Here is a 26,604-nt window from a genome sequence, read left to right as displayed (position 1 = left end):
GCCTCGGGGAGGCCCCGGGAGGCCGGCGCCCGGCTTAGGGGGCGACCGCTCGCCCCCCTCGCACCTGGCGCCCCTCCCTGAAGGGCACGCCGTCCTCCCGGGCCGGCGCGCTGCCTTCCACCCCCGCGCTCCTAACGGTCGCCCCCGGGCCCCTGCCAAACCCTGCCCTGGGCCGCCTGGGGGCCCCCGACCCTAGCGTCCTAGAGTGGCCGGGCCCCGCGCTTCCCAGAGTTGTCCCCAGCGCGCCTTTGGGTTCCCCTCGGAACGAGCTGGGCCTTGCGGTTCCCCAAGTGCAAGCGTTCCACGACTTCGGCCAACATGGAAGCCTTCCCCTCCACCCAGGCACCTCGCCTAGGTCCTCCTCACCTCTCTTTCCTTTCGCTCCGGCGATCTTGGTGCTGGGTCATTGGGGTCTCCTTCTTCCCAGTTGCTCGGCCGCGGGAAACACCTTCCTTACCAGAGACTGCTTGCCCTCCCCGTCCCAGGCCAGGCCCTTCCTAGCTCGTGCTCCTCGGTGCAGCAGCTCTCTGGCCACAGCTCTCACACTTTGCCTTAAAAAAAAAAAAAAAAAAATTCCGAGTAACTTTTTAAAAGCCCCTCGTCTTTCTTCTCTGTTATACAGTCATTACTCGTATTCCCGGTCAGACTCCAGGTCTGTTGCATCCCAGTGCTAGGAATTAGGAGATGCTACATAAAGACTTGTTAGCTGGATTGGATTTTTTTTTCCAGCCACCCAAGCCTTACTTCTCTCCTGCCTCTCAAAGTGTCGTTCTGGAAGATCGTCAGCTTTCCCACCCTCTTCTGCACTGCCCCTTCGAGTCTATATAGCAGTTTCAATTTAGAACCCCGCCAACCCTCGCCTTTGGCATGGAAACACCATCGGTGGTACCAGTAAGGGTCTCTCCTTTGCTGCCAACATGGGGGATTTGGGGTTCTTTCTCCTTCCCATCTTTCCGGTGCCCTTTGCAGACCTAGGCTAGCCACCCTCCGCCAGGCTAGCCAGCTCCGATCTGATTTTCTTAGATTGTAGGTGTTGGTCCCCCAGCGGTCTGTCGTGCCATTGGGAAGGATTTGAGGGTAGACCTGGACTTGGTGTCCCTGCCATTGCCTGGGGACCAGGGGCCCTGAGGGTCCCATGTGGTGGTTAGTCAAGTGAACCATGTGCTTAAACTTCTGGACTAGCTTTTTCTGCTGCTGGACACATCAGTCGTGTTCGTGATCTGATGCGTTAGCCCTAACTTTTACATCTGCTATTGGAATTTGGGAATTGAAGAAAAATAGCCCACTTTAGAGGAGAGAAGATGAGAGGAGGTGGCTAGATGAAGGATGTTGAAAGTCTGACAAATGTAAAATGGCTTCAAACTCACAGAATAATGCTTGAGAGTTTGGGATGGTTACTGCCACCATGCGCACCTCCAGTCTTGCATAGAGTGTCAAGGATGTCGGGGGGCACGCTGTCGGAGCAGCTTCCTCCTTGTTTTCCCTGGCTGGAGCCCAAGGCTGGGCAAGTGGGCAAAAGGGATCACAGGAGGTAAAGAGTGAAAATCTTTTGAAAACTGTTAACTTGTAGACAATTGCCAAGCGGTGGTGTGATTTGCTGGGATGGCTCAGAGATGAGAGAGCTGGGATAACCGACCAGCTGCGAGGAATGCGGGCTTGCATCTCTTTTTTAAGCCTCAGCGTCCTCACCCTACCACGCTTGGAGAATCTCCATCCTGAGAAAGGGCCAGGTCCCCTCCAGCAGGCCTGGGGCTGGGCGATTGTTCCAGTGTTGGGGAATTGGGAACTGTGCTTCTGTTTAAGTGGCTGTGTTCTGTGCCAAGGCATAGTGCTCCGTGTTGGAGCTAATTTTAGGGGTGATGGAGTGAGGAGATAATGTTCTTAGCTGAATGTGCACTGGGACCGCCTGTTCTCCGTCTTTTCCTTCTCTCTTGAGTTCTGAGCCCCAGAGAGCAGGCTCCCTTCCCGCGCGCCCCGGCGCCTACTGGAGCACCCGGGCCCAGCGTGTCCTCGCCCCTTGTCTCCGGCAGGGGGCAGTCTTTCAAAAGCATTGATTCAGATGCTGGGGGAGTGAGGGTAGACAGGCCCGAGAAAGAGAAGGGGTGGGGAGGGGGCGAGGAGCCGAAGTAGGCCGAGGCTTGAGGGCAGGGCCAGGGCGGGGCACAGGCTGGAAGGGGCCTGTGAGAAGGAGACCCTGAGCTGAGAAAGCTCAGCCGGGTAAGCTGAGGCGGGCAGGTGGCAGTACCCCAGCCCCCGCCACCTCCTGCTCTTGTCTTCATTGGACAGGGATCAGATGCCTGGCTTTGAGAGCTTGCAATAGACAAACTTAGGCAGTTTTTCTTAAAAAACAAAACAAAACAAAAAAAAAACTATTCTTTTCTCAAAGATTTCCTCCTGGCAGGATTTCAGATTTCCCTTGTGGGACAGAGTAATTAGGGAATGATGTCCCTGCTGTTCAGAGAGAATGATCCAGCGTGCACACACCTGGCTTCCCTTGCCTTCCCCTTGGCCCAGTAGACCCCCAAGGGCTCTGCCCATGCTCGTGGCGCAGAGGAGGGCGTCTCAGCACTGGCGCGCTTGGTATCTGGAGTCACATAGCTCTTGGCTGTGGGGCTGCCCTGTGCACCCCCTGCCCAGTGGTGACAACCCAGAATGTCTCTAGACTTGGCCAAGAGCCCCCTGAGGAGCAGAGGGGCCCCCAGTCCAGAACCTGTTGGAGGGTGGGAGCTCCATGGTGGCCTGCAGGTGTGCCACTAGTTCTTTTAGTCCAAGGAAGGGGCCAGGCACCACCAGCTTCCGGCACCAGACTCTGCTGTGGAGGTGCCTAGAGAGTTAACCTCACTCTCTTGGTTTCTTCCCAAGAAGGTGGGTGGCATGGGCTTTTTCCTGCTCTGGGCCTGCTCTCTCCCCTGTCTTGGTGTCGCTGTCCTCAGGCTGCATGAGCCACTCCCCCTTTGTGTGCCCCTTGCAGCCAAGACAGCCAGGATGGATGACTCGAGCCAGAGGCACCTAGGAGAGCTGCCCTTGCTGCGCCTGGCAGGGGGCAGTGTGAGGCCATCGCTTTAAAATTTTTTTTTTTTTTTTTTTTTGAGACAAAGTCTTGCTCTGTTGCCCAGGCTGGAGTGCAGGGGCGCGATCTCAGCTCACTGCAACCTCCGCCTCCCGGGTTCAAGCGATTCTCCTGCCTCAGCCTCCCGAGTAGCTGGGATTACAGGCACCTACCACCAGGACTGACAAATTTTTGTATTTTTAGTAGAGACAGGGTTTTGCCACGTTGGCCAGGCTGGTCTCAAACTCCTGACCTCAGGTGATCTGCCCGTCTCGGCCTCCCAAAGTGCTGGGATTACAGGCATGAGCCACCACGCCTGGCCACTTTTTCTTTTTTAAAAAATGTTTAGAATTGTTTCTGTAGAGTCGTGGTCTTGTTCTGTTACTCAGGCTGGTCTCGGACTCCTCTCTTCAAGCCTCCCACAGTGCTGGGGTTATAGGCATAAGCCATTGTGCTGGCCAGGTGGTCCCTTTTCTGTTCTACTCTCTCCCACCCTCATGCCTCCAGGATGAACTTCTGGCCTTCTAGAAGGAATGAACTGGAGGAGGCTCAAAACGGCCTCTCCTGAGGCTGGTTTGAAAGAATGTGGGGTGTTTTTCTTGGAGTGGGGAAGACTTAGGTATGCGGTGGTTATCTCCAGATACCTTTTGTTCCCTAAAGCTATTTTTAAAAAGTGATTATTCTGGTAAAATATACAACAAAATTTGGAGACTTTAACTGTCTCTAACTGTGCTGTTCTGTGGTACTAAGTACTCTCACATTGGTGTGCGGCCATGACCACCAGAGGCCCCGGGATCCCCTCCTCAGTTGAGGCTCTGGACCCTTCAGCAACAGCTCCCTGTCCCCTCAGCCCCTGGCGGCTGCCCTTCTACATTCCTGCCTCAATGAGTGACTGCTCTAGAGACCTCATGAAAGAGAAGTGAGGGGTAGCTCTCCTTTTTTGGCTGGTCTGTTTCTCTTAGCGTCATGTCCTCAAGGCTCATCTAGTCCCCAGATTGCTATAGGAGGCCACCTGCAGTGAGTGACAGGCTGGTGGCTTTTCGTGGCGTGGAGCACACCACCACCGGAGCATCCAGCCAAGGCTGAGGAAGGAGAGGTCTCGGGGGAGGCCAGCCTGGCCCTGGGTTGCCTCTGAGCCCTGTGTTTCCCCCTGGGGTGCCTGGGCTCTGAGCAGGCCTCAGCTTGTCGTGGACTGCTGGCTCAGCTGGGGCTGATGGCCTTTCCCCCTCAGCACCCTAGTTGAACCCCCCTTCTTCTTCTTTCCCAGACTGTGGCGTCCGGGAGTTGATGGGAGCTGCAGCACCAAGCCTGGCCAGCCTCCCTCCCAGCCAGTGACAACACCGCAGCACCTGGACCCCGCCCACCCGCCTGAGTCCTCTGCCCGGGGCCCCAGGGATGCGCCTCCTCCTGAGAGTCCCCTCCGTCGTCCCTTAGAGGAACAGGCTGCCAGCGTGCCCCCACCAGCCTCCATTGCCCTGACCTTATTTCCACCTGATGGTGCCAGAGGCTGCTTCCCAGCCGGTATCCTGAGATCCTCGTCCCCTTGGTGGCTTGGTTGTTTGAACCTCCATTATTGATTGGGAGCGGTGGTCTGAGTGTGATTCCTGTGGGGGAAACCAGCCCGAGGTGCCTTGGCTCAGGCTTGCCTGCCTGGAGTCCTCGTCATGTACCCGTCTGTGGCCCTAGAGTCACCTCGTGCTCCTTTTCACTGGGTTTCTCCCCAGAGCAAGCCCCTGGATTTGAGCTTCTGAGCAGCCAACTGTGATTTTTTTCATGAGGGAAAGAATTTTGCTCCTAGATTTATTTCTAATCCTTCTCTCCATAACTGACCTTTTCTCTGTAAGCTGTTTGTGGCTCTAGTGGGTTTTTGCTTGCTTGCTTGTTTTTGTTTTATCTTTGCCCTGAACGTCCATCCTGGCCTCGGCTGCCTCCGTCCCCGAGTTCTGCACTGCGCCTCCTGTCTCAGCCTCCCAGAGAGGGTGGTGAGGGTGCTGATGCCCAGAGACACCACCCGGCGAATGGACCTCTCCTGGCATGCGGGGCAGGGCAGGGCTGCCGGCAGAGCCATGTCCTGAACCCTACCTCCTCCCCCCGCTCTCCTTAAGGGTCTTTCCCAGATGTGAAGGTCCCTCCCAGGCTCTACTGAGGCTAGACCAATTCCCAGTGGCTTGGGGACCCTCGTTCACTCCAGCACCAGCCTCTGCCCTCCTGCTTCCTGGGCCAGGCTGCCAGGTGAGCCCCGGGCCGAGGGAGGTTGCCCTGTGGAGACCGGAAGGACTCGAGCTTCCCATCTCGCCTCCCCCAGGTCTTTCACCATCTGGACTCATCTCTGGGTAACTCATGGTGTGAGTGGCCACGTGGCTGGCTCAGGTGAGTCCTTTTAGATCCCAGGTGACCCACCAGCTAGTCCAGGGCCCATTGTCATGCCCACCAGGATGTCCCCCATGGTGTCCTCCCTGCGCTTTAAAGGTCTCCTTCGTGTGCTGTTCTTCATGGCCCCTATTCCCCCACAGGTGTTTGGAGAGTGAACACCAGGTCCCCTCCTCCCCACCCCGGCCTCTCAGAAACACGCCCAGCCCCACGATGGCAGCAGAGACACTCAACTTTGGGCCTGAGTGGTGAGTCACGTGTGCGCCTCGCTGCCGTGGAGATTCGAGAAAGCACAGTCCAGGCTGCCCTGACCTCTGTCTTCTTCTCTCTGTGTCGTGTCCAGGCTCAGGGCCCTGTCTGGGGGCGGCAGCGTGGCCTCCCCACCCCCGTCCCCTGCCATGCCCAAATACAAGCTGGCTGACTACCGTTATGGGCGAGAGGAAATGCTGGCCCTTTACGTCAAGGAGAACAAGGTGGGTGCGCGGGCGAGGGGGGTTGGCGGTGGTGGCCTCTGCCTGTGGAGGGGATTTGGCAGCATGTGGTGTCTTGGCTGTCCTACCCCACCGCCAGGTCCCGGAAGAGCTGCAGGACAAGGAGTTTGCCGCGGTGCTGCAGGATGAGCCACTGCAGCCCCTGGCCCTGGAGCCGCTGACTGAGGAGGAACAGGTGGGACCGGGCCAGGAGCTGAGGCTGCGGGAGCCCGGGAGGGGAGGCCATGGGTCGGGCTAGGAGGAGAGGGGCCAGCGCTGAGGAGACAGGCCGGGAGGGTGCTGTGGGGTGGGGGTGGGGGTGGTCGGGTGCCTGGGTCCTCACTCCCGCCCCTGGCTCCCTCCTCAGAGAAACTTCTCCCTGTCAGTGAACAGCGTGGCTGTGCTGAGGCTGATGGGGAAAGGGGCTGGCCCCCCCCCTGGCTGGCACTTCCCGAGGCAGGGGCAGCACGCGGAGCCGAGGTAGAGGGGTGATGGCGTGTCCTGGGGACGGGCAGATCTGGGCCCCTGACTTCGAGGACGTGCAGCAGGTTTCAGTGTGCATCTGGCCTCTTCTCTAGGTCGCGGCCGTGGTGACAGCTGCTTTTACCAAAGAAGCATCGAAGAAGGTGATGGGGCCTTTGGACGAAGCCCCCGAGAAATCCAGCGCAGCCAGAGCTGGGATGACAGGTGGGGCCAGGAGGGGGCGTGGCGTAAGAGCAGGGCAGGCCAGGAAGGGGAGGCCTGGGTCCTGTCACTAGAGGGTAACAGAGGCCCACCAGATAAGCCCTGTCAGAGATGCCTGTGCTCCTGACCCCTAGTTTCCTTTGTCTCCTCCCTCCCTCCACTGCCTCAGGGCACAGTGGACAAGGCATGGGGCGGTCGCACAGGGTGGCAGGGGAGGCTGTACTGTTTCTGACCCACACGTTTCCCCTGCTGCAGAGGCGAGAGGCGGTTTGAGAAGTCAGCAAGGCGGGATGGAGGTACGAGGCTGCTGAGGGCGGCGGCCAGGGCAGCGGGGAGGACCAAGATGGGTGGCCCAGTATGGGGGTGTTTATTTCGGAGGTGCTGGGGGCAGGAGGGCCTGGAGCTGGCCCCACACGTTTCCTGAGGGTCCAGGCACCACGCTGCCTTTCTGATAACTGCCCCTCTCTTCCCATCTCCTAGCACGATGTGGGTTTGAGGAGGGAGGGGCTGGTCCAAGGAAGGAGCACGCCCGCTCAGACAGCGAGAACTGGCGTTCCCTACGGGAGGAGCAGGAGGAGGAGGAGGAGGGCAGCTGGAGGCTCGGGGCAGGGCTCCGGCGAGATGGCGACCGCTGGCGCTCCGCCAGCCCTGGTGAGATTGGGGCCCGGTAGCATTGGCGGGGGCAGTGGGGAGCAGGAACCATAATGAGAGGGTGGGCTCCTGTAGCCATAGGGAGGGAGCAGAGGCTAGCTGATGTGGGAGTGGCCGGGACAGCAGCCCTGGAGGTGCTCCATGAGCTGCAGCAGAGGGGGCCGCCGGCTTTGCTCGGGTACCCACTCTTCTCCCTGATTTTTCCTGCGCAGATGGCGGTCCCCGCTCTGCTGGCTGGCGGGAACATGGGGAACGGAGGCGCAAGTTTGAATTTGATTTGCGAGGGGATCGAGGAGGGTGTGGTGAAGAGGAGGGGCGGGGAGGGGGAGGCAGCTCTCACCTGCGGCGGTGCCGAGCGCCTGACGGCTTTGAGGAGGACAAGGATGGGCTCCCAGAGTGGTGCCTGGACGATGAGGATGAAGAAATGGGCACCTTTGATGCCTCTGGGGCCTTCTTGCCTCTCAAGGTATCTGTGAGGAGGCGAGGGTGGGAACCTGCCCTTCCGGGGTCCTCTTCCTCCCCACCCACCCAGCTGTTCTCTGCTCCCCACCCCGGCCCCATGCAGAAGGGCCCCAAGGAGCCCATTCCTGAGGAGCAGGAGCTGGACTTCCAAGGGCTGGAGGAGGAGGAGGAGCCTTCCGAAGGGCTAGAGGAGGAAGGGCCTGAGGCGGGTGAGCCTCGGGGTGCCCAGCGGGCCTGGGGCCGGGCCGGGCCGGGTGGGCACCGGGGTTCTTTGCCAGGCTGGGCACTGGCTACCCACCTACCTGTAGGAACAGGCTACTTAGAACTGGAAGAGTGCTGAGAGGTGGGGAGGAACCAGGGAGTAGCAGAGCCGTGTCTTCAAGGCAGTGTACCAGATAGAAATCAGGCATAATCAAAATGACCTTTGAAAGTCCCTTGAAGAGGCTGTAGAACCTGGAGTGAAGTCTGCGGTGTTGTGTGGTGGTGTGCGGTGTTGTGATACGTTCCTGCCATGTCTAGCAGCATGGAGGCGAGGGTCGGCACCGCATTCCCTCCGCCGTTAGTTGAGTTGACCCAAGTGAAGTGGAGGACTTGGCCCAAGAGAGTGTGACCCGTGGTTCCAGCTACATTCAAGGGCTTGTGCTAACTTGCGTGGCAGGCCCAGCCCTTGGTTCTAAACTCTGGCCATCTCTCTCTTCTAGGTGGGAAGGAGCTGACCCCACTGCCTCCTCAGGAGGAGAAGTCCAGCTCCCCGTCCCCACTGCCCACCCTGGGCCCACTCTGGGGGACAAACGGGGATGGGGACGAAGCTGCGGAGAAAGAGCCCCCAGCGGCCGAAGGTAGGAAGGGAGGATGGCCTACCTCCCGGGTGCGCTGGGGCTGTGGGAGAAAGTGCTCCCCTCGTGGGGGTGGGCACACAGGGCATTCACATTGAGGAGCCATGGCAAGAGCGTGGTGTTCTGGAGTGAGAGCAGGCGGAGGCTATCTTGTCTCCTCCCTGCCCTTCCACCTCCTGTCTCATGCCTTCCAGATGATATTCGGGGGATCCAGCTGAGCCCCGGGGTGGGCTCCTCTGCTGGCCCACCTGGAGATCTGGAGGATGATGAAGGCTTGAAGCACCTGCAGCAGGTGTGGGGGGCCTGAGAAAGCGGGAGGGACCCTTCCCACTTCTCCTGACCTCTTGGCCCCAGCCCCAGCCCCAGCCCCAGCTCAAGCTCCATCCCCATCCCCATCCCCATCCTGATATTGCCGAGATTGGTAGCTGAGCCTTTCTTCTCTTTCTGGGCATCCAGGAGGCGGAGAAGCTGGTGGCCTCCCTGCAGGACAGCTCCTTGGAGGAGGAGCAGTTCACGGCTGCCATGCAGACCCAGGGCCTGCGCCACTCCGCAGCAGCCACTGCCCTCCCACTCAGCCATGGGGCTGCCCGGAAGTGGTTCTACAAGGACCCACAGGGCGAGATCCAAGGTACCTGTATGGGATGGGAGGGCTGCTCAGGGCCGTTCTGGTTCAGAGTGTCTCCGGCATACCCTGTGACCCCAGTGGTTCTCCGCTCCCTCGCTCCCTGTCCAGGCCCCTTCACAACACAGGAGATGGCAGAGTGGTTCCAGGCCGGCTACTTCTCCATGTCGCTGCTGGTGAAGCGGGGCTGCGATGAGGGCTTCCAGCCGCTGGGCGAGGTGATCAAGATGTGGGGCCGCGTGCCCTTTGCCCCAGGGCCCTCACCACCCCCACTGCTGGTGAGCTGCTTCTCCCCTGCATGGAGGGACAGGGTGTGAGGGGTGCGGGCAGGAGTCCAGCAGAGTCCCCTCCTCCCTGCTGCGGGCACTGGCCGAGCTCTCACCTGAGCAGGGAAACATGGACCAGGAGCGGCTGAAGAAGCAGCAGGAGCTGGCCACGGCAGCCTTGTACCAGCAGCTGCAGCACCAGCAGTTTCTCCAGCTGGTCAGCAGGTACGGGGGGCCTGGGGTGGGCTGGGAGAAGGCCCAGCGCTGGCTCTGTGGCCCACCATCTCCACTGTCCCATTTGCAGCCGCCAGCTCCCGCAATGCGCGCTGCGAGAAAAGGCAGCTCTGGGGGACCTGACGCCGCCGCCGCAGCAGCAGCAGCAGCAGCTCACGGCGTTCCTGCAGCAGCTCCAGGCGCTCAAACCCCCCAGGTGCGTGGTGCGTGCGAGCCCTCAGGATACAGGGTGGGGGGCGGGGGCAGACCAGAGATGGATATGGGGTCTTAAGAATCCACAATTTGCTCCTCAGAGGCGGGGACCAGAACCTGCTCCCGACGATGAGCCGGTCCTTGTCGGTGCCGGATTCGGGCCGCCTCTGGGACGTACATACCTCAGCCTCATCACAGTCAGGTGTGTGGCCTGCCTGGCCCCCCCACCCCCAAGGCAGTCTCCGGGTGAACTGGGGTCTGCTCCCCACCCTCACACGCCACTAGCTGCCATTCTGGCTGGGGAGTCCACTGCCGCAGCTGGACCAGATCAGTGGGCCCGAGTGCCCACCTGCAGCCGCCTTTGCCCCCCTGCCCCCTGCAGGTGGTGAGGCCAGTCTTTGGGACATACCAATTAATTCTTCGACTCAGGGTCCAATTCTAGAACAACTCCAGCTGCAACATAAAGTGAGTGGGCATCCTGGGGCTGAGGCCCTGGGAATGAAGGGTGGACCGAGGCAGGCCCCAAGCTGTCCCCCGCAGCTCTCCCCTCTGATCGGCCACTGGGCTCAGTTCCAGGAGCGCAGAGAAGTGGAGCTCAGGGCGAAGCGGGAGGAAGAGGAGCGCAAGCGCCGGGAGGAGAAGCGCCGCCAGCAGCAGCAGGAGGAGCAGAAGCGGCGGCAGGAGGAGGAAGAGCTGTTTCGGCGCAAGCAGGTGGGTGCTGCCGAGTCTCAGCTGGCTGGGGGGAGAACCCTCGCCAGGTCCTCTCACCGTGTCCCCATCTTAGGTGCGGCAGCAGGAGTTGTTGCTGAAGTTGCTACAACAGCAGCAAGTGGTCCCTGTGCCCCCCGCACCCAGCTCCCCACCCCCACTCTGGGCTGGCCTGGCCAAGCAGGGGCTGTCCATGAAGACGCTCCTGGAGTTGCAGCTGGAGGGCGAGCGGCAGCTGCACAAACAGCCCCCATCTCGGGAGCCAGCTCGGGCCCAGGCCCCCAACCACCGAGTGGTGAGCAGGCCGGGAACCTCCCGGGCCCCCCCTACACAGTTTCCAGGGTGGCACAGGGAGGGAGATCACTGAACCCAGACTTGTGCAGCCCAAGCCCCAGCCCCTCCTGTGATGGCAACAGCTCTTGTGGCCCTCACCTCACCCCTCTCCGTTTGCCGCCTAAACAAGCCTCCCCGTCTGCTTTTCTGGGGTGCCTTTGTTTGAGCCACTCTGATCTTCTGCTATCTGTAGCAGCTTGGGGGCCTGGGCACTGCCCCCCTGAACCAGTGGGTGTCTGAGGCTGGGCCACTGTGGGGCGGGCCAGACAAGAGTGGGGGCGGCAGCAGCGGCCTGGGGCTCTGGGAGGACACCCCAAAGAGCAGCGGGAGCCTGGTCCGTGGCCTCGGCCTGAAGAACAGCCGGAGCAGCCCATCTCTCAGGTGGGCGTGGCACCTGGAGGCTCCGGGATGGCCCTGGGAGGGAAGGTGGCAGACCCCCCCCACCCCAGCCAGCTGATTTCCAACCCTGACTCACCCACCCCCTTCAGTGACTCGTACAGCCATCTATCGGGTCGGCCCATTCGCAAAAAGACGGAGGAAGAAGAGAAGCTGCTGAAGCTGCTGCAGGGCATTCCCAGACCCCAGGACGGCTTCACCCAGTGGTGCGAGCAGATGCTGCACACGCTGAGCGCCACGGGCAGCCTGGACGGTAGGCAAGCGGCTCCAAGGAGGTGGGCGGGGCCTGGGACTCCAGAACCGGCCAGGGGGCCCTGACAGCCCTCGCTCATACTGCAGTGCCCATGGCTGTAGCGATCCTCAAGGAGGTGGAATCCCCCTATGATGTCCACGATTATATCCGTTCCTGCCTGGGGGACACGCTGGAAGCCAAAGAATTTGCCAAACAATTCCTGGAGCGGAGGGCCAAGCAGAAAGCCAGCCAGCAGCGGCAGCAGCAGCAGGTGAGGCAGCTGGCACCAGCAGCTGGGGAGGGCTTGCCTGGCGCCTCCTGACCTTCACCCTCCTGTCTGCTGTCTTAGGAGGCATGGCTGAGCAGCGCCTCGCTGCAGACGGCCTTCCAGGCCAACCACAGCACCAAACTCGGCACCGGGGAGGGCAGCAAGGCCAAGAGGCGGGCACTGATGCTGCACTCAGACCCCAGCATCCTGGGTGAGCTGGGCTGGGGCAGGAGCGGGACTTCCTTGGCACAGGGCAGGAGGAGCCCAGGAGAGAGCTCAGACGCAGCTTCTCCCCGGCTTCAGGGTACTCCCTGCACGGATCTTCTGGTGAGATCGAGAGCGTGGATGACTACTGACCAGCCCGGACCCCCAGCCCCTGGGCTGTAGGCCAGGGCAGCCGCGGCGGCGTGGACCGAGGGTCCCAGCCTGCAGGCTCCCCGCAGGGAGCAGAGGAAGAGGCAGGGGCGGGGTCCCCAGCACTTGTTACAAACACACGATGCACCTTAACTCACCCACCACGAGGCACTTTACAGACTGGGGGAGGGGGTTTTTCTTTTTATTTTTTTTAATTTTAAGCGACTTTGAAGAAAACATTAGGAGAGGCAAAAATATTGTTAAAAACTAGACTCTAAACACCCCTTCCCGCTGTGAGGATAGTGGGTGTGACAATGGAAGGTCCACAGAGGTTTTTGTTTTTTGTTTTTTGTTTTTTGTTTTTTTTTAAGAAAAAAGATGAAAAATGAAAAAAAAAATGGTTAGGAGGCTGAAAGAAAAAACACACTGTTATTTTGGGGCAGTGGGGACACAGGCCCCATGGACCTGTCCTGCCTGGCCCCCAAGGCCACACTTACCCCCCAGAAGGCAGGCCATGGGGTAACTGGAAGCCGGCGGCCAGCAGTTTGCACAGGAGGCCTGTCTGAGCCCCGCCCGCTGGACCCGCTGTGAGCAGCTCCTGTCACCGGGGCTGGCTGAGGTGTCCAGAGTGGGGCCAAAGTAGCCCCTTGGTTTCGCTGCTTTGGGGGACAGTTGCACAAATTGGACGAGTGGCCCCAGCTCTCTGGCTGCCATCTTGTGCTGGCCGAGGAGTAGACGGGAGGGGCCGGGCCGTGCCAACCTCTCTGGCTGGCAGGGTGGGGCAGCTGGACTCTGGCCCTGGTGAGGGGCGTCTCCCACCGCTGCCATTTTGGGGGACACCCTGGGTTTGAACCTGAAAGCCCCAGCTCTCTGCCTTGCCACGTGAATGTATTCTTTGGGCCACAAGCCCCCGCCTCACCGCTGCCTGGCTCCTGCCTCACCCCTGTGAGCAGCGGGGGTGGATGATTGCTCCGGAGGCTGCAGAGAGAAGGCTGAGCTGTCTGTTTCTCCAGTGAAGGGGGCAGGAGGAGGAGCCTCAAAGGCAAGGAGTGGGTGGCTTTGGGCTTAGGGTTGCAGTGGAGGGGCTGCCGCCTGGGGCCCCAACCTATAGCCAGCTCATGAGGTGTGGACCACCCAGCTCTGCACCTGACCCCTCTGCTGACCAAATGGGAGAGGAGCGGGTGGCCTCCCGGGTCTGATATGATGCGCTTTTTACCGTTGGGTAAGGTTGGGGTGAAGAGAAGCGTGCAGCTCCTGGGTCAGAGGAGGCTGCCCCTTCTATTGCTCACCCACTTCTTATTCCCGGTCTCCTACTTGGGTTCGTCTCCGCCCATTTTGGGTTTTGTAACAGTTTTGTCTTTTGGGTTTCTCATCCAGCTCCTCCCATTGACCTCATTGCTCAGAGTGCAGTATTAGGGCAAGGCTTCGCCACTGCCTCCCTCCATGAATGTATTTCTCCCTCCTGCCCTGGGGACATGGGGAGTGGCCCGTTTCTTTTCCCATCTAGTCCCAGAAAGATGGTGTTTGGTTTTTTGTTGTTGGATTTTTTTTTTTTTTTTTTTTCACCAAAGTGGCAACTAGGTCAGTGTTGGGGGATCAAGCTGGCCTCAGGGTGGGGGGCCCCCACCTGCCTCTCCCTGGTTCCCACAGTGTTAGCGTCCCTGAAAAGACAATATTCTCTCTAAAGCAATAAGGGGTGACGGGCCGGGGGGAGTGTTTGCTGCTGCTGGCCCCCAGCTCCCCTTCCCTCTCGCCAGGTGTGGGGGAGACTCCTGTTGTGACTGAATGTAACCCCCCCACCCCTGCCGCAGCCAATGCAGGGGAAGGGGGACACTCTTCCTGTCTCTTCCTGCCCCTTCTCCCCAGCTAAAGAGACTTTGGACTTAGGGGGCCCATGAGCCTGGAGAGGCCTTAACCCTGTGAGGAAGTATAGGGGGAGCCCTCTCCCACCCCCATCCCCTTCTGAGAGTGGTCAATGTTTACAAGCCCCTGAGCCCCCCTGCCCAGGGACTCAGACCCTGTTGCTGTCCTTCCCCGGCCCCGGTCTTCCTGGGCCCTCGCTGCTCCCCTGCCCTTCCTGGGGTTGGGGTGGGTGCAGGGGTCACCGTGTTCCCTGTCTGCCTTGTACCCACAATCTTCCCTGCCCCCTCTCCACCCTGTGTGACTTCCCTCTCTTTTACCTGCTCCTGTAAATACTCCCTTCTCCCAATAAAACTTGGTGTGTGTTCTCCCGTTCCGCCTCCGCTGCTCGTTATCTGGGGAGAGCCATAGGGATGAGTGGCTCTGCACAGAGCTGGGAAGTAGAAGCTCCGAGCAGGGCCCCCCTGGTCAGACTGGCTCAGCAGCCTGACAGGAGAAACCACGGTGGGGGCTGCTTATCCCAGAACCTCTGGATGGAAGGCTCTGGGCTGGGGCTTAAGATTTGCTCTGAGGGAGAGTGGGGACCCCAGCCCCAGCTGCCTGGCAGGCCCCATACCCTCCCCACCACCCATGCCCTCAGCAGCCCTCAGGCAACAAAGTCCAGAAACGAGAACACAACAAGGGCAGAGACCAGGTACAGAGTTGGAATTGGCTCCTTTATGGAAAAACTGAAAATATAATAAAAATTAAAATAAAACCAGTTTTAAAAAAGCCAGCCCCTGGGGTTTCCACCTCCTGCCTCTGGCCCTCCAGAGGGGTGAGGCCCCAACCCCAGGGCAGCAGAAGGATGAGGGCCTCCTGCCCCTCCTCTTCCCCCATTCCATCCCCTTCTTATCTCCACAGTGGGGGCCCCGGGAGGAACCAAACCTGGGTGGGAGGGCAGGGACCCAAGGCCCCGTGGCCCAGGGAAGGGGGCTGGGAGTGTGCCCAGCCCCGCAGCCCTGGCCTGTAGTGTGGGCGTGGGCAGGGCCCCTCCCGGCCTGGGCCCAGTGGGGGTGGGGCCGTTAGTTCCAGATCTTGAGGAAGGAGTCCCAGGAGCCCGTGGCCACAGCCATGCCATCGTCGGTGACCCCGAGGCAGCTCACGCGGTTGTCGTGGCCAGCGAGGACCCCTGTGAAGAAGGGAGAAGTCAGAACCCATTTGGCCTGGGCTCCAGGTCCTCGCCCGCCCAGCCTGGGCCCCCAGCTGTCACCTGCACGGTCGCCCTTCATGGCATCCCAGATGTTGCAGTTGAAGTCGTCATAGCCAGCAAGCAGCAGCCGGCCGCTGCGCGAGAAGGCAACAGAGGTGATGCCACAGATGATGTTGTCATGGGAGTACATGAGGAGCTCCTGATCGGCCCGCAGGTCGAAGAGGCGGCACGTGGCGTCGTCAGAGCCGGTGGTGAAGGCGTAGCCGTTGGGGAAGAACTGCACGACACGGGACCGGGATGGGGTGAGGGCGAGGGGCAGGGCCGGGAGCCTGGTGGGGAGGGCCTGGCCCAGCTAGCCCCAGAACTCACAGCCACTGCATTGATGTCGGATTCGTGGCCGATGAAGGTCTGTCGGCACATGGAATCCCGCACGTCCCACAGCTTGATAGAGGCATCACAGGCGCCTGACACAAACGTGCGGCCGTCGGGGGCCAGGGACAGGGACATCACATCCCCACTGTGTCCAGCAAAACCCACTGTCTGCTGCCCTGTCTCAATGTCCCACAGGGCACTGGAAAGGTGACAGGAAGAAGGAAAAGATAAGAGACAGGGCAAAGAACAGAGTCCCTGTTCTCCCCGCCCCACCACGTGAGCCCAACCCTATGGAAGGGTCCAGGGAGGCTCTTGTCAGAGCCTTAGGTGGGGAGGGGATGCATCCCTCCCTGACCACCTTAGTGCCCACCAGGAGAGGGAGGCTACAGTGCATGCTGCGTGCTGAGCCCTGGGACGGTGGCCACTGAGGCAGGAAGTGTGGGTTTGCCCAGACTGCCCAGCCCTGGCAAAGCCTCACCAGGTGGTATCCCCAGAGCTGGTGATGATTTGGTTGTCATCCAGGAAGCGGCAACATGACAGGTACCCTGGGGAAGGAGCTGGTCAGCCAGGTCTCCACACAGAGGGCAGTGCACCCCCGACCCCAAAAAGGGCCCGAACTGGGCCAGGCCCCTCACCAGTGTGGCCAGGCAGCTCCCGGCTGACCCTGACATTGCCCTCGCGGGTCTTCAGGCTGTAGATGGAGCAGATGTTGTCCAACCCCCCACAGGCCACAAAGTTCCCTGAGGGCGCGTAGGCACAGGTCATGACCCAGGAGGAGCGCAGCGGGATGGCGTGGACCTGCGGAGCAGGGGCAGTGCCGGGGTCAGAGCCAGCCGGGGCTCTGTGGCCCTGCCCAACCCCGCAGCCCGTGCCACCCTACCTTGTTGGTGGTGTAGCTGTCCCAGATGATGAGCTTCCCATCCTGGGAGGCGCTGACCAGCAGCCTGGTAGGAAACGGTGTAGGGAGAGCAGAAGGGTGGCATGAAAACAAGACACACCCCCTTCCCATTGGGTGGGAGAAGGTAGGGTCTCTCTCTGTTGTCCAGGCTGGAGTGCAGTGGCACCATCACAGCTCACTGCAGCCTGGAACTCCTAGGCTCAAGCGATCCTCCCACCTCAGCCTCCCCCGCATAGCTGGGACTACAAGGCGAGCACCACCACACCCAGGTCATTTTTCAATTTTTAGTAGAGACAGGGTCTCACTATGTTGCGCAGGCTGGTCTCAAACTCCTGAGCTCAAGTGATCCTGCCCTGGCCTCCCCATGTGCTGGGATTACAGGCGTGAGCCACCTGAGAGACAGTCTCCAGCTGCAGCCCACAAGTTCTCACCAGCATGATCCTGCCTGTCCAGATCTGGCGGGCATGTCTGGGAGTCACCATTTTTCCAGACATACTCTGGGTATTCTGGTGGCCTGCTCACCCCGCCAGATCTGAGGCTGCTCGAACAGCCTGCTAGAAAGTCGGCCCACATTGCCAGCCCACGCACAGACACACCTTGAGTCGGTCCCCCAGTGCATGGCATAGATCTTTGCCAGGTGCCCACGGAGGGTCCTCCGGGTCCTCATCTGGATTCTCCCCACTGGGTCCAGCCCAGCTGTGATCTGGAGATAGAGACAGAATGGGCTCGGGGAGGCCCAGGCAGCAGGACTGCAGAGAGCAGCGGCCTCTGATCCTTGCCCCTCCAACGCTAGTTACCCCCTGGCCACCAAGTGCCCTCACCTGGGTCAGTGTTGAGTCCCCACATGCTTTTCGGGCATCCTGTAGGGGATGGCAGAGCCAGAGAGACGCAAGAGAAGACAGGTTGGGGAGGAAAGGGAGAGAAGAGAACAGAAGACAGGAGTGGACAGGGTCAGATTCTGAGCCATTAAGGGGCCCCCCCTCCCCCTTCCCCCACCAACACCCTCACCCAACCCGGTCCAGGGCACGGGGCGGTATACACATGAATCGCCCGCCCCGCACCAGGCCCTCACCCGGATCTGGTTCCGGAGCTGCTCGGCCTCCTGTCTCAGTTGCTCCAGCTCACTCATGGCGCCGGGCCCGTGGGGCGGGGTTGGGGGCGGCTGGGGGCCGCGGGACGGGGGCTGGGGGAGGCAGCTCCTGGCCGCTGGCCCGAGGCCTGGGGGACGCAGGGCTGACGTCAGGCCCGAGGCCGCCGGGGAAGTGGGGAGAAAGGCGGGGTTGCAGCGCGGCCCGGAAGGGGTAAGCAAGGGGAGGGGGAAGGGGCGGCGCAGCCGCCGACCCCGGGCACAACCAGGGTCTCCGGCACCAGAGACGTCGCCGAGTAAGAGCCGACTTCCCCAATCTTCCTCCCGCCCCCCGGAAACGGAGCGGGAAGTGCAAGAGGAAGCGCAGGGGAAACCCCTCCCTCGGACACAGCCCGGGCAGGACACCCGCGGCAGGAACTGGGGGGGGGGGGTGTCCCTTCGAAAACAGACCTGGCGTCTGCCCCAACCCGCACAGGCACCGCCCTCCAAGCACCTAATTTTAAAAGGGGCGGTGCCTCTTGAAATTCACCCCACAAGGCGCACACCCTCCACACACACCCCCAGCTTCGACGGTGGCGGGTGGGGGGGAGAGACCAGAGGGGAAAGCTGGGCTGTTCGTGGGGTTGCCTAGGCAACCGTCACCCGGACCGAGAGCACCTCATTGGTGAAATGCCCCCACCCTAGCCCCGTTGCCAAGGCAACCGCATCCACGGCAGAGACCTGTAGGGTGGGTGACCCCACCCCCGGCCCCATCGCCCCCGCCCGACCCAGCCTCCCGCCCTCCCCAGAACCGGCCCGGGTGGCTGTTTACAGGATTTGGGAAAAGCCGATTGGGCGCTAATAGGTTCTGGACGGCTCACCCCGGATAATCCCCGGTCCGGCTGCGCCCCATTAGCCGTACGCCGCGGGTGGGGGTGACAGCGGCGGGGAAGGCAGCCCCGAGCCGCTGCTCCCTCCAGCGCAGAGACCGCCCGCCCCGCCGCGCCCGCAGAAAGCCCGTGGGAGCCGCTCTCGAGTAATTACGGCTCCGCAACGAGGTCCCCGGCCCCGAGGCGCGGAGCTGCTCTCTCCCAGGCGCCGGCGGGCGGCCCCAGGCGGCCTGGCCCCGGCGCCCTGGACACCTGGGGGGCCCAGCCCACAGGCTCGGCGCCCGGGCCCCAGGGGCCTGGCTGGCTCCGCTCCGGGAGCCTGAGTCCTTCCCCGCCCGCGGGACACCTGTGCGATCCGGCCGTACACACTGCACTTGGCCGGCCCAGGCGTCCCCCACCCAGCTCCCACTTCCCCCAGGCGCAGGGCGTTCCTCTTCCCCACTGACATTTCCCCTCCTTGTAAGTTCAGCTTTCTACGCCAGTGCCAAGGGGTGACCCTCAAAATCGGGGGTGGGGGGTGCGGGCAGAACTCCTTACTCTACCCAACCCCCAGGCCCGCACAAAGCCTCTTCCAGCTACTAGCAGCCCAGGCCTGGCGGCACCGCCGGAGGCCCAGGGCAGAAGGAAGCAGGGCTGGAGGAAGAACCCGGGGGCAGGGACGACGCTCTCAGTCCTCGGTCCCCATCACCCCCCAGGGCCCTCAGCACCCCCCAGACTCTAGGGATATAGCAGCTGGGGCCCCATAGAGAAATGGGGGTGCCACCGCCTCCGCAGGTCTGGCGGGGCCCAGAAGAGGTGAAGGGAGGGTCCCTGGATCTGGCAGCTGGAAGGCGCGGGCTGGTGCGGCGCTGCGAAGCGCAGCGGGCCTGGCCCTCCAGCCCCCACGACCTCCATTTTGCCCAAAAGAAAGCTGGGCGGGGGGCGGGCGCAGGGCGCCTGGGAGCTGGGCTTGGGGTGAAGACCTGTAAAGGGAATAGGGCGCCGAGGGCTCCGGTTTCGGGGAGTGGGGCCAGAAACCACGGGCAGCACCCAAATCGGGGGTAGGGTGGAGACGAAAGGAAGGGTGGCGCGCGGCCTTGCCTGCTTCTCCCCGATTTTGGAGTTGTGCAAGGCGAGAGCCGGCAGGGGTGCGACAGTGGAGGACACGAGGGGTGCTCCCCGGGGGCAGGCGGGAGGGTGGCGGTGGGGAAAGGGGGCGGGGCGGGGCCTAGAGGAAGCCCGGAATTTAGCCCCCCAACTTCCAAGGGAGCAAGAGGCAGTCGGGGCGGGGCTGGGCTGGGGTCTGGGGTCGGGCAAAAACTTCGCTGATGGTGCGGGGAAGCGCACGCACGGTGGGAGGCGAGGGTCCCCCCAGTTCCCCTTCCGGGTTTGGGAGCGACGGGGCCAGAAGGGAAGGGAGGGGAGGTCTGGGGAGTTACGTCCGCTCCCAGGAGGCCAGCCCGGGGAGACCGAAGGAAGAGAGGTTCCCCCGGGGGAAATTGGGGCTGGGGGGCGCGAGGATTCCTTTTGCCAGCGGAGGTACCTGTGGCGGTGGAACTCTGCGGCGGGGGTCGCTAGCGGAGCGCGGGCGGCGCTGTCTTCCTCCGCGGCGGAGGCGGCGGCGGCGGCGGCGCGGATGGATTTCCTCAGTGGCCCCAGCCCCGCCGCCAGCGATGCCTCCCCAGAGCGGAGGGATCCCGCCCGCCAGTGACGCGGCTGCCGCCGCCGCGCCCAGGACCCGGCTGGGCGAGACCAACTGCCTCGCACTTGGGGGAAGCCAGGAGACAAAACCCCACCGAGGGGGCAAAGACGGGCCCAGTAGCTCCCAAGGATCTCACTCACGCTTTGTGGACGCAAACCGTACTCAAATAAAGGGTTTGCTTCACGGAAAGCAGTAAGACATCCCCCCTCTGGGACTGGAGGAGGTGGTACTGGCACATGAGGAGGGTGAGACCGCTCGCTGGTCACGTGATCAGCCTTCCGCCCCGCCTGGATTGGGTGGCCCAGACTGGGAAGGGGAGTTCGTCGCCCCAGTTCCCGGTTGGGCCACGCCCCGGCCCTGAGGAGGCCACGCCCCTCATCAGGGGGCGGAGCTAAAGCGACCTGGACGGGGATCGCCTCGAGGCGGCTGGAAGAAGCAGCGCGATTCCGAGAAAGTCCCCGAGCGGGAGTTGGTAGGGGCTGATGCGGGCGCCCTGGGAATGTCATGAGAAGGGTCGCGTCCAGGCATTTCCTCAGCCTCGCCCACTGGGCCTTTGTAGACCCCCTTTCAGGGCTTGCCACTGAAATAACATTTATTGAGTTCCACACTTTTTTTTTTTTGAGACGGAGTCTCGCTCTGTTGCCCAGGCTGGAGTGCTATCTCGACTCACTGCAACCTCCGCCTCCCGGGTTCAAGCGATTCTCTTCCCTCATCCTCCTGAGTAGCTGGGACTACAGGCGTGTGCCACCACACCTGGCTAATTTTTTGTATTTTTAGTAGAGACGGGTTTCACGGTGTTAGCCAGGATGGTCTCGATTTCCTGACCTCGTGATCTGCCTGTCTCGGCCTCCCAAAGTGCTGGGATTCCAGGCATGAGCCACCGCGCCTGGCCCCACACTTATTTTCTAATTGCAGTACAGTGACGTGGTTGTAGGTCACTGCCACCTCAATCTCCTGGGCTCAGGTGATCTTCCTGCCTCACCCTCCCTAGTACCTGGGACCACAGGTGTGCCCCAGCCACCATGCCCAGCTAATTTTTAAATTTTTGGTAGACATGGGGTCTTGCTATGCTGCCCAGGCTGACATATGTTAAGTCTCACAATACTGGGAAATTAAGTGCTAACATTCTCCTCATTTTCTTTCTTTTTTTTTCTTTTTCTTTTTTTTTTTTTGAGACAGGGTCTCACTCTGTCGCCCAGACTGAAGTGCAGTGGCATGATCTCACCTCACTGCAACCTCCACCTCCTGGTTTCAGGCGATTCTCCTGCCTCAGCCTCTGGATTAGGTGGGATTATAGGCGCCCGCCACCATGCCCAGCTAATTTTTTTTTTTGTATTTTTAGTAGAGATAAGGTTTCACCATATCGGCCAGGCTGGTCTCAAACTCCTGACCTCAGGTGATGTGCCCGCCTTGGCCTCCCAAAGTGCTGGGATTACAGGTGTGAGCCACTGCGCCCAGCCTTCTCCCCGTTTTCTAATAGTGGAAAGAGACCTGAGGCTGCAGAGTTTAGATATGAACCCAGGCAGCCAAAACTTTACTGTGCATTCCAGTATATTTGTACGAGCCTCTAGATGAACCCCTTCCTCCAGGGACCTTGCCTGTAAAGGGACAAGAACGTAGGTCTGGGCCTCAGTTTCCACATCTGTTAAATGGGGGTGTTGACAGCATCTGCCCTGCAAGTCCCAGATTCTTACTGAGAACACCATCGATTGTGGAAATGCTTTGGGAAGTTCAAGGCAATGAATAGCCTTCACTGAATCCTTGTAATTTGAAAGTATCAAAACACGCAGCCATAAGAAAGAACGAGATGGGGCTCACGCCTGTAATCCTAGCACTGTGAGGCCAAGGGGGGTGGATCACTTGAGGTCAGGAGTTTGAGACAAGCCTGGCCAATATGGTGAAATCCCGTCTCTGCTAAAAATACAAACATTAGCTGGGCGTGGTGGCACACGCCTGTAATCCCAGCTACTCAGGAGGCTGAGACAAGAGAGTTGCTTGAACCTGGGAGGCGGAGGTTGCAGTGAGCCAAAATCGCACCACTCACTGCACTGCAGCCTGTCAACAGAGCAAGACTTCAACTCAAGAAAAAGAAGAAGAAAGAAAGACGAAAGAAGAAAAAGTAAAAGAAAGAAAAGGAAGGAAGGAAGGGAAGGAAAGAAAAAGGGAAAAGAAGAGAGAAAAAAGAAGAAATCATGTCCTTTGCAGCAACATGGATGCAGAAAAGAAAGAGAGAGAGAGAGAAAGAAAGAAAAAGAAAAGAAAGAGAAAGAGGAAGGAAGGGAAAGAAAGAAGAAACAAAAGAAAAGAAAAAAAGGAGAAATCATGTCCTTTGCAGCAACATGGATACAGCTAGAGGCTTTTATCCTAAGTGGATACATTTTTGCAGGAACAGAAAACCAAACACTGCATGTTCTCACTTATAAGTAGGAGCTAAACACTGGGTACTCATGAACATAAAGATGGGAACAATAGACACGGGGGATTACTAGAGGGGGGAAGGGTTGAAAAACTACCTATTGGGTACTGCACGCCGGGTGACAGGATCAATTGTACCCCAAACTTCAGCATCACGAGATATACCCATGTACGTGTGTACATTCATGTGCACATGAATCAGAATCTAAAAAGATGAAATTGTATTTTAAAAAGTATGAAAACATACTCTTCATTTAGTCTCTGTGAAAGACATTACAAATCGCTTTTCAAAAACAATTTTTTCTTTTTCTTTTTCTTTTTCTTTTTTTTTTCTGAGATGGAGTCTTGCTCTGTCAACCAGAGCTGGAGTGCAGTGGCACAATCTCGGCTCACTGCAACCTCTGCCTCTTGGGTTTAAGCGATTCTCCTGTCTCAGCCTCCTGAATAGCTGCGATTACAGGAGCATGCCACTTTTTTTTGCACTTTTAGTAGAGATGGGGTTTCATGTTGGCCAGGTTGGTCTTGAACTCCTGACCTCGTGATCCGCCCGCCTTGGCCTCCCAAAGTGCTGGGATTACAGACGTCAGCCACTGTGCCCAGCCTACAATTGGTTTTTCCAAATCGAATATGTTATGAACATAGTAGTTGTCTTTGTAATGGGTACACACACTCACACACTCAGAATGATCTGCCTGGTGGGGCAGGGAATAGTAAACATGCCAAAGGGAAAATGAAAAAAGAATCCTGTAGGTTTTCATTATTGTAGGCAATTATGTCCATATCACTTACAAAGCTATTGCCAAATCTGTCTAAGGAAGCAGAGTTTGAAGGTGGGCGGGGGTGGACATCTGGGAGAAATTCCACAATGGCGTAACAGAGCTCTCAATATGAGAAACAAAAGCCTAACTTTTTTTTAAAGAAAATATAAACAATCATATTCGTAGTTAGGTGCAAATTCTATTTATGCATACCTGCCAATTCAGTGACATATAAGCAATAGATAATAGATGTCAACTACACATGAGGATTTGGGAGGGACCTCAGAGATAATTACATTGATTTCCTCAATCTGTAGATGGCCACGGTGACTTCCCTAAAGTCACTTAACAATAAGCAGCGCAGGACTACAGCACAATTTTGTCAATCTCAAGAGGGCATGTGTGCTGCTTCTTCTGCTTTGGTTTCTGTGCTAATAAGCTTTCCTGTTTTAACTCATTCCGTTGATATTTACTGAACCAGATGATGTATCAGGCACTGCCCTAGGCAATGAGGATGCAACCTTGAATGACAGGTGCACCCTCCTCATGGAGCTTGCAATCTATAGAGGAGGCAGATGGGCATTGAAATATGGATTAGGGTCAGGCGTGGTGGCTCACACCTGTAATCCCAGCATTTTGGGAGGCAGAAGTGCGCGGATCACTTCAGTCCAGGAGTTCGAGACCAGCCTGGGCAACATAGCAAGACTTTGTTGTTAAAAAAAAAAAAAGAAGAAGAAGAAAGAAATACATGATGGTGTGCGCCTGTAGTCCCAGCTACTCAGAAGGCTGAGGTGGGGAGATGACTTGAACTCCTGAGGCAGAGGTTGCAGTGAGCTGAATTTGTGCCACTGCATTCCAGCCTGGGTGACAGAGCCAGGCCCTGTCTCAAAACAAAACAAACAAACAAAAACGAAAAAATAACATTGCTTGGCCTGGAGGTATTGTTTACTTCGAGCAGAACATTTGAGATGGAACATATTCTGGGAGGAAGATCAACAGTTTAAGATTGGAAAGTTTAAGGTTTGAAGTGCCTATGGAGAAAATTTTTTTTGGTGTTTTTGGTTTTGTTTTTTTGAGACAGGGTCTCACTCTGTCAACAAGACTGGAGGTGCAGTGGCGCGATCACAGCTTGCTGCAGCCTCGACCTCCTGGGCTGAGATGATCCTCTCACCTCAGCCTCCCCAGTAGCTGCAACTACTGGTACACACCACCATGCCTGGCTAATTTTTTGTATTTTTTTGTAGAGACAGGGTTTTGTCATGTTGCCCAGGCTGGTCTCGAACTCCTGGCCTCAAGCGATCCGCCAGCCTCAGCCTCCCAAAGTGCTGAGATTACCGGTGTGAGCCACCGCACTCGGCCAGATCTTGCTCTGTTGCCCAGGCTGTAGTGCAGTGGCGCAATCTCGGCACACTGCAACCTCCGCCTCCTGGATACAAGTGATTCTCTTGCCTCAGCCTCCTGAGTAGCTGGGACTACAGGCACGCGCCACCAGGCCTGGCTAATTTTTTGTATTTTTAGTACAGACGGGGTTTCACCGTGTTAGCAAGGATGGTCTTGATCTCCTGACCTCGTGATCCACCCGCCTCAGCCTCCCAAAGTGCTGGGATTACAGGTGTGAGCCACTGCGCCCAGCCTCTTTTTTTTTTTTTTTTAACTTTCATTTTAGACTCACGGGGTACATGTGCAGGTTTGTTATATGGGTAAGTTGTGTGACACTGAGGTTTGGAATACGATTGATCCCATCACCCATGTAATGAGCACAGTACCCAGTAGGTAGTTTTTCTTTTTCTTTTTTTCTTTGAGACAGGGTCTTGCTCTGTTGCCCAGGCTGGAGTGCAATGGCACGATCTCAGCTCACTGCAACCTCCACCTCCTGGGTTCAAGTGATTCTTCTGCCTCAGCCTCCAAAGTAGCTAGGATTACAGGTGTGCATCACCATGCCCGGCTAATTTTTGTATTTTAAGTAGAGATGGGGTTTCGCCATGATAGCCAGGCTGATCTTGAACCCCTGGCCTCAAGTGATCTGCCTGCCATGGCCTCCCAAAGTGCTGGGATTACAGGCATGAGCCACCATGCCCGGCTCCATTAGGTATTAATAGTTTTCAACCCTTGCCCCCTCTTCTTTCTTCTTCCCCCTAGTAGTCCCCAGTGTCTATTGATGCCATCTTTATGTCCATGAGTACCCAATATTTAGCTCCCGTTTACAAGTGAGAACATATGGTATTTGGTTTTCTGTTCCTGCTCTAAATTCATTTAAGAGAATGGACTTCAGCCACATCCATGTTGCTGTAAAAAACATGTTTCTTTGTTTCTTCATTTTGTTTCTTTTTATGGCTGCATAGTATTCCATAACATATATGTACCATTTTCTTTATCCAGTCCACCGTTGATGGGCACCTAAGCTGATTTCATGTGTTTGCTCTTGTGAATAGTGCTGCAAGGAACATACGAGTGCATTATTTCTTTCTAGTAGAAGGATTTTTTTTCTTTTGGGTAAATACCCAGTAATGAGATTGCTGGGTCAAACTGTAGTTCTATTTTTAGTTCTTTGAGAAATCCAGGAGAAATGTTTAATAGGTGGTTGTAGACACGGTCCTGGAATTCAGCAGAGAAATCTGGGTTGGAATAGAGCCCCAGGAGTGAGTGGCACATTCTAGCAGATGACGTCATAAAGAGGTGCAGGGAAAAAACAAGATGGCCTAAGACCAAGCTCTGAGGAACTCCGACATTTAGAGGTCAGGTGGAGAACAAGTTGCCAAAGGAGAAGCCGGCAAACTAAGAAGAAAATCAGGAGGATGCGGACTTCTGGAACCCAAAAAAAAGGGTGTTCCAAAAAAGGAATGGGAAACTGTGCTGAAGGCTGCAGAGACATGAAGCAAGCCTGCCCTGAGAAGCGTGCAGAGGATTGGGTAGGAGCCACTGTAGCTCTGCCTACAGCATTTGCAATGGGTGAGTGAGAAATCACGCAGTGGAGAAAAACAACGTGGACCAGACTTTGGGTATCTCAGCTTGGCTGGGGACCATGTACAAAGCTGGTGCAGCAGTGAGAAGAGGAAGTGGAATCAAGATAGTCGGGGTTTTTTAGGCTGGGCGCGGTGGCTCATGCCTGTCATCCCAATGTTTTTGCGAGGCTGAGGCAGGAGGATCACTTGAGGTCAGGAGTTCGAGACCAGCCTGGGCAACATGGTGAAACCTCGTCTCTACTAAAAATACAAAAAATTAGCCAGGCATGGTGGCTAGTGCCTGTAATCCCAGCTACTCAGGAGGGAGGCAGGAGAATTGCTTGAACTCAGGTTACAGGCAGCCGAGATTGCACCACTGCACTCCAGCCTGGATGACAAGAGT

At 58.3% G+C, this 26,604-nt stretch overlaps 2 protein-coding genes and 1 long non-coding RNA gene across 4 annotated transcripts in view; 2 read left to right on the top strand and 1 right to left on the bottom strand.

Moving 5' to 3' along the window:
* LOC116463858 (GRB10-interacting GYF protein 1-like) overlaps positions 1-14,358 on the top strand; it is a 14,737-nt gene extending 379 nt beyond the window's left edge. The window contains 27 exon segments of the mRNA XM_032147145.2: positions 4,317-5,281; positions 5,355-5,419; positions 5,563-5,667; positions 5,763-5,892; positions 5,990-6,085; positions 6,257-6,319; positions 6,321-6,369; positions 6,468-6,576; positions 6,829-6,869; positions 7,054-7,224; positions 7,437-7,690; positions 7,790-7,895; positions 8,388-8,525; positions 8,717-8,814; positions 8,979-9,150; positions 9,256-9,422; positions 9,535-9,635; positions 9,715-9,840; positions 9,938-10,038; positions 10,219-10,301; positions 10,407-10,547; positions 10,621-10,839; positions 11,071-11,258; positions 11,366-11,526; positions 11,613-11,776; positions 11,855-11,984; positions 12,077-14,358. Of these exon segments, the coding sequence (XP_032003036.1) occupies positions 5,084-5,281; positions 5,355-5,419; positions 5,563-5,667; positions 5,763-5,892; positions 5,990-6,085; positions 6,257-6,319; positions 6,321-6,369; positions 6,468-6,576; positions 6,829-6,869; positions 7,054-7,224; positions 7,437-7,690; positions 7,790-7,895; positions 8,388-8,525; positions 8,717-8,814; positions 8,979-9,150; positions 9,256-9,422; positions 9,535-9,635; positions 9,715-9,840; positions 9,938-10,038; positions 10,219-10,301; positions 10,407-10,547; positions 10,621-10,839; positions 11,071-11,258; positions 11,366-11,526; positions 11,613-11,776; positions 11,855-11,984; positions 12,077-12,129 (3,429 nt within the window). The 5' untranslated portion in view covers positions 4,317-5,083 and the 3' untranslated portion in view covers positions 12,130-14,358.
* A 326-nt stretch (positions 14,359-14,684) lies between these two features.
* LOC116463857 (guanine nucleotide-binding protein G(I)/G(S)/G(T) subunit beta-2) lies at positions 14,685-20,092 on the bottom strand. 2 transcript variants are annotated; one of them, XM_032147143.3, is made up of 10 exons: positions 19,928-20,053; positions 17,522-17,667; positions 17,271-17,309; positions 17,046-17,152; positions 16,432-16,495; positions 16,187-16,349; positions 16,030-16,096; positions 15,549-15,750; positions 15,240-15,456; positions 14,685-15,158 (listed from the first exon to the last, which is right to left on the bottom strand). In XM_032147143.3, the coding sequence occupies exons 2-10, from the start codon at positions 17,576-17,578 to the stop codon at positions 15,052-15,054; spliced, it is 1,023 nt and encodes a 340-aa protein (XP_032003034.1). In that variant the 5' UTR covers positions 17,579-17,667; positions 19,928-20,053; the 3' UTR covers positions 14,685-15,051. The 2 variants fall into 2 exon arrangements, with proteins under 2 accessions (XP_032003034.1, XP_032003035.1); XM_032147144.3 differs by lacking the exon at positions 17,522-17,667 and having other exon boundaries at positions 19,928-20,092.
* A 3,344-nt stretch (positions 20,093-23,436) lies between these two features.
* The window catches only part of LOC131382578 (uncharacterized), a 14,598-nt gene continuing 11,430 nt past the window's right edge, over positions 23,437-26,604 (top strand). Inside the window, exon 1 of the long non-coding RNA XR_009212145.1 lies at positions 23,437-26,208. This is a non-coding gene — a long non-coding RNA (uncharacterized LOC131382578). The remainder of the gene's footprint in view (positions 26,209-26,604) is intronic.

The sequence above is a fragment of the Hylobates moloch genome, unplaced genomic scaffold (assembly GCF_009828535.3).
Source record: "Hylobates moloch isolate HMO894 unplaced genomic scaffold, HMol_V3 SCAFFOLD_72, whole genome shotgun sequence".
Taxonomy (NCBI): domain Eukaryota; kingdom Metazoa; phylum Chordata; class Mammalia; order Primates; family Hylobatidae; genus Hylobates; species Hylobates moloch.
This window is presented reverse-complemented; position numbering and strand designations above follow the sequence as displayed.

Bases quoted from the DNA above. Each gene is read 5' to 3' on its own strand.
- LOC116463857 (XM_032147143.3), bottom strand. From the start codon at position 17,578: ATGAGTGAGCTGGAGCAACTGAGACAGGAGGCCGAGCAGCTCCGGAAC. The intron at 15,751-16,029 runs GTGAGGCTTTGC...TCACCTTTCCAG, and splicing joins AGCTCTGGGGATACCACCTG to TGCCCTGTGGGACATTGAGA. The intron at 15,159-15,239 runs GTGACAGCTGGG...CCTTCTTCACAG, and splicing joins CATGAAGGGCGACCGTGCAG to GGGTCCTCGCTGGCCACGAC.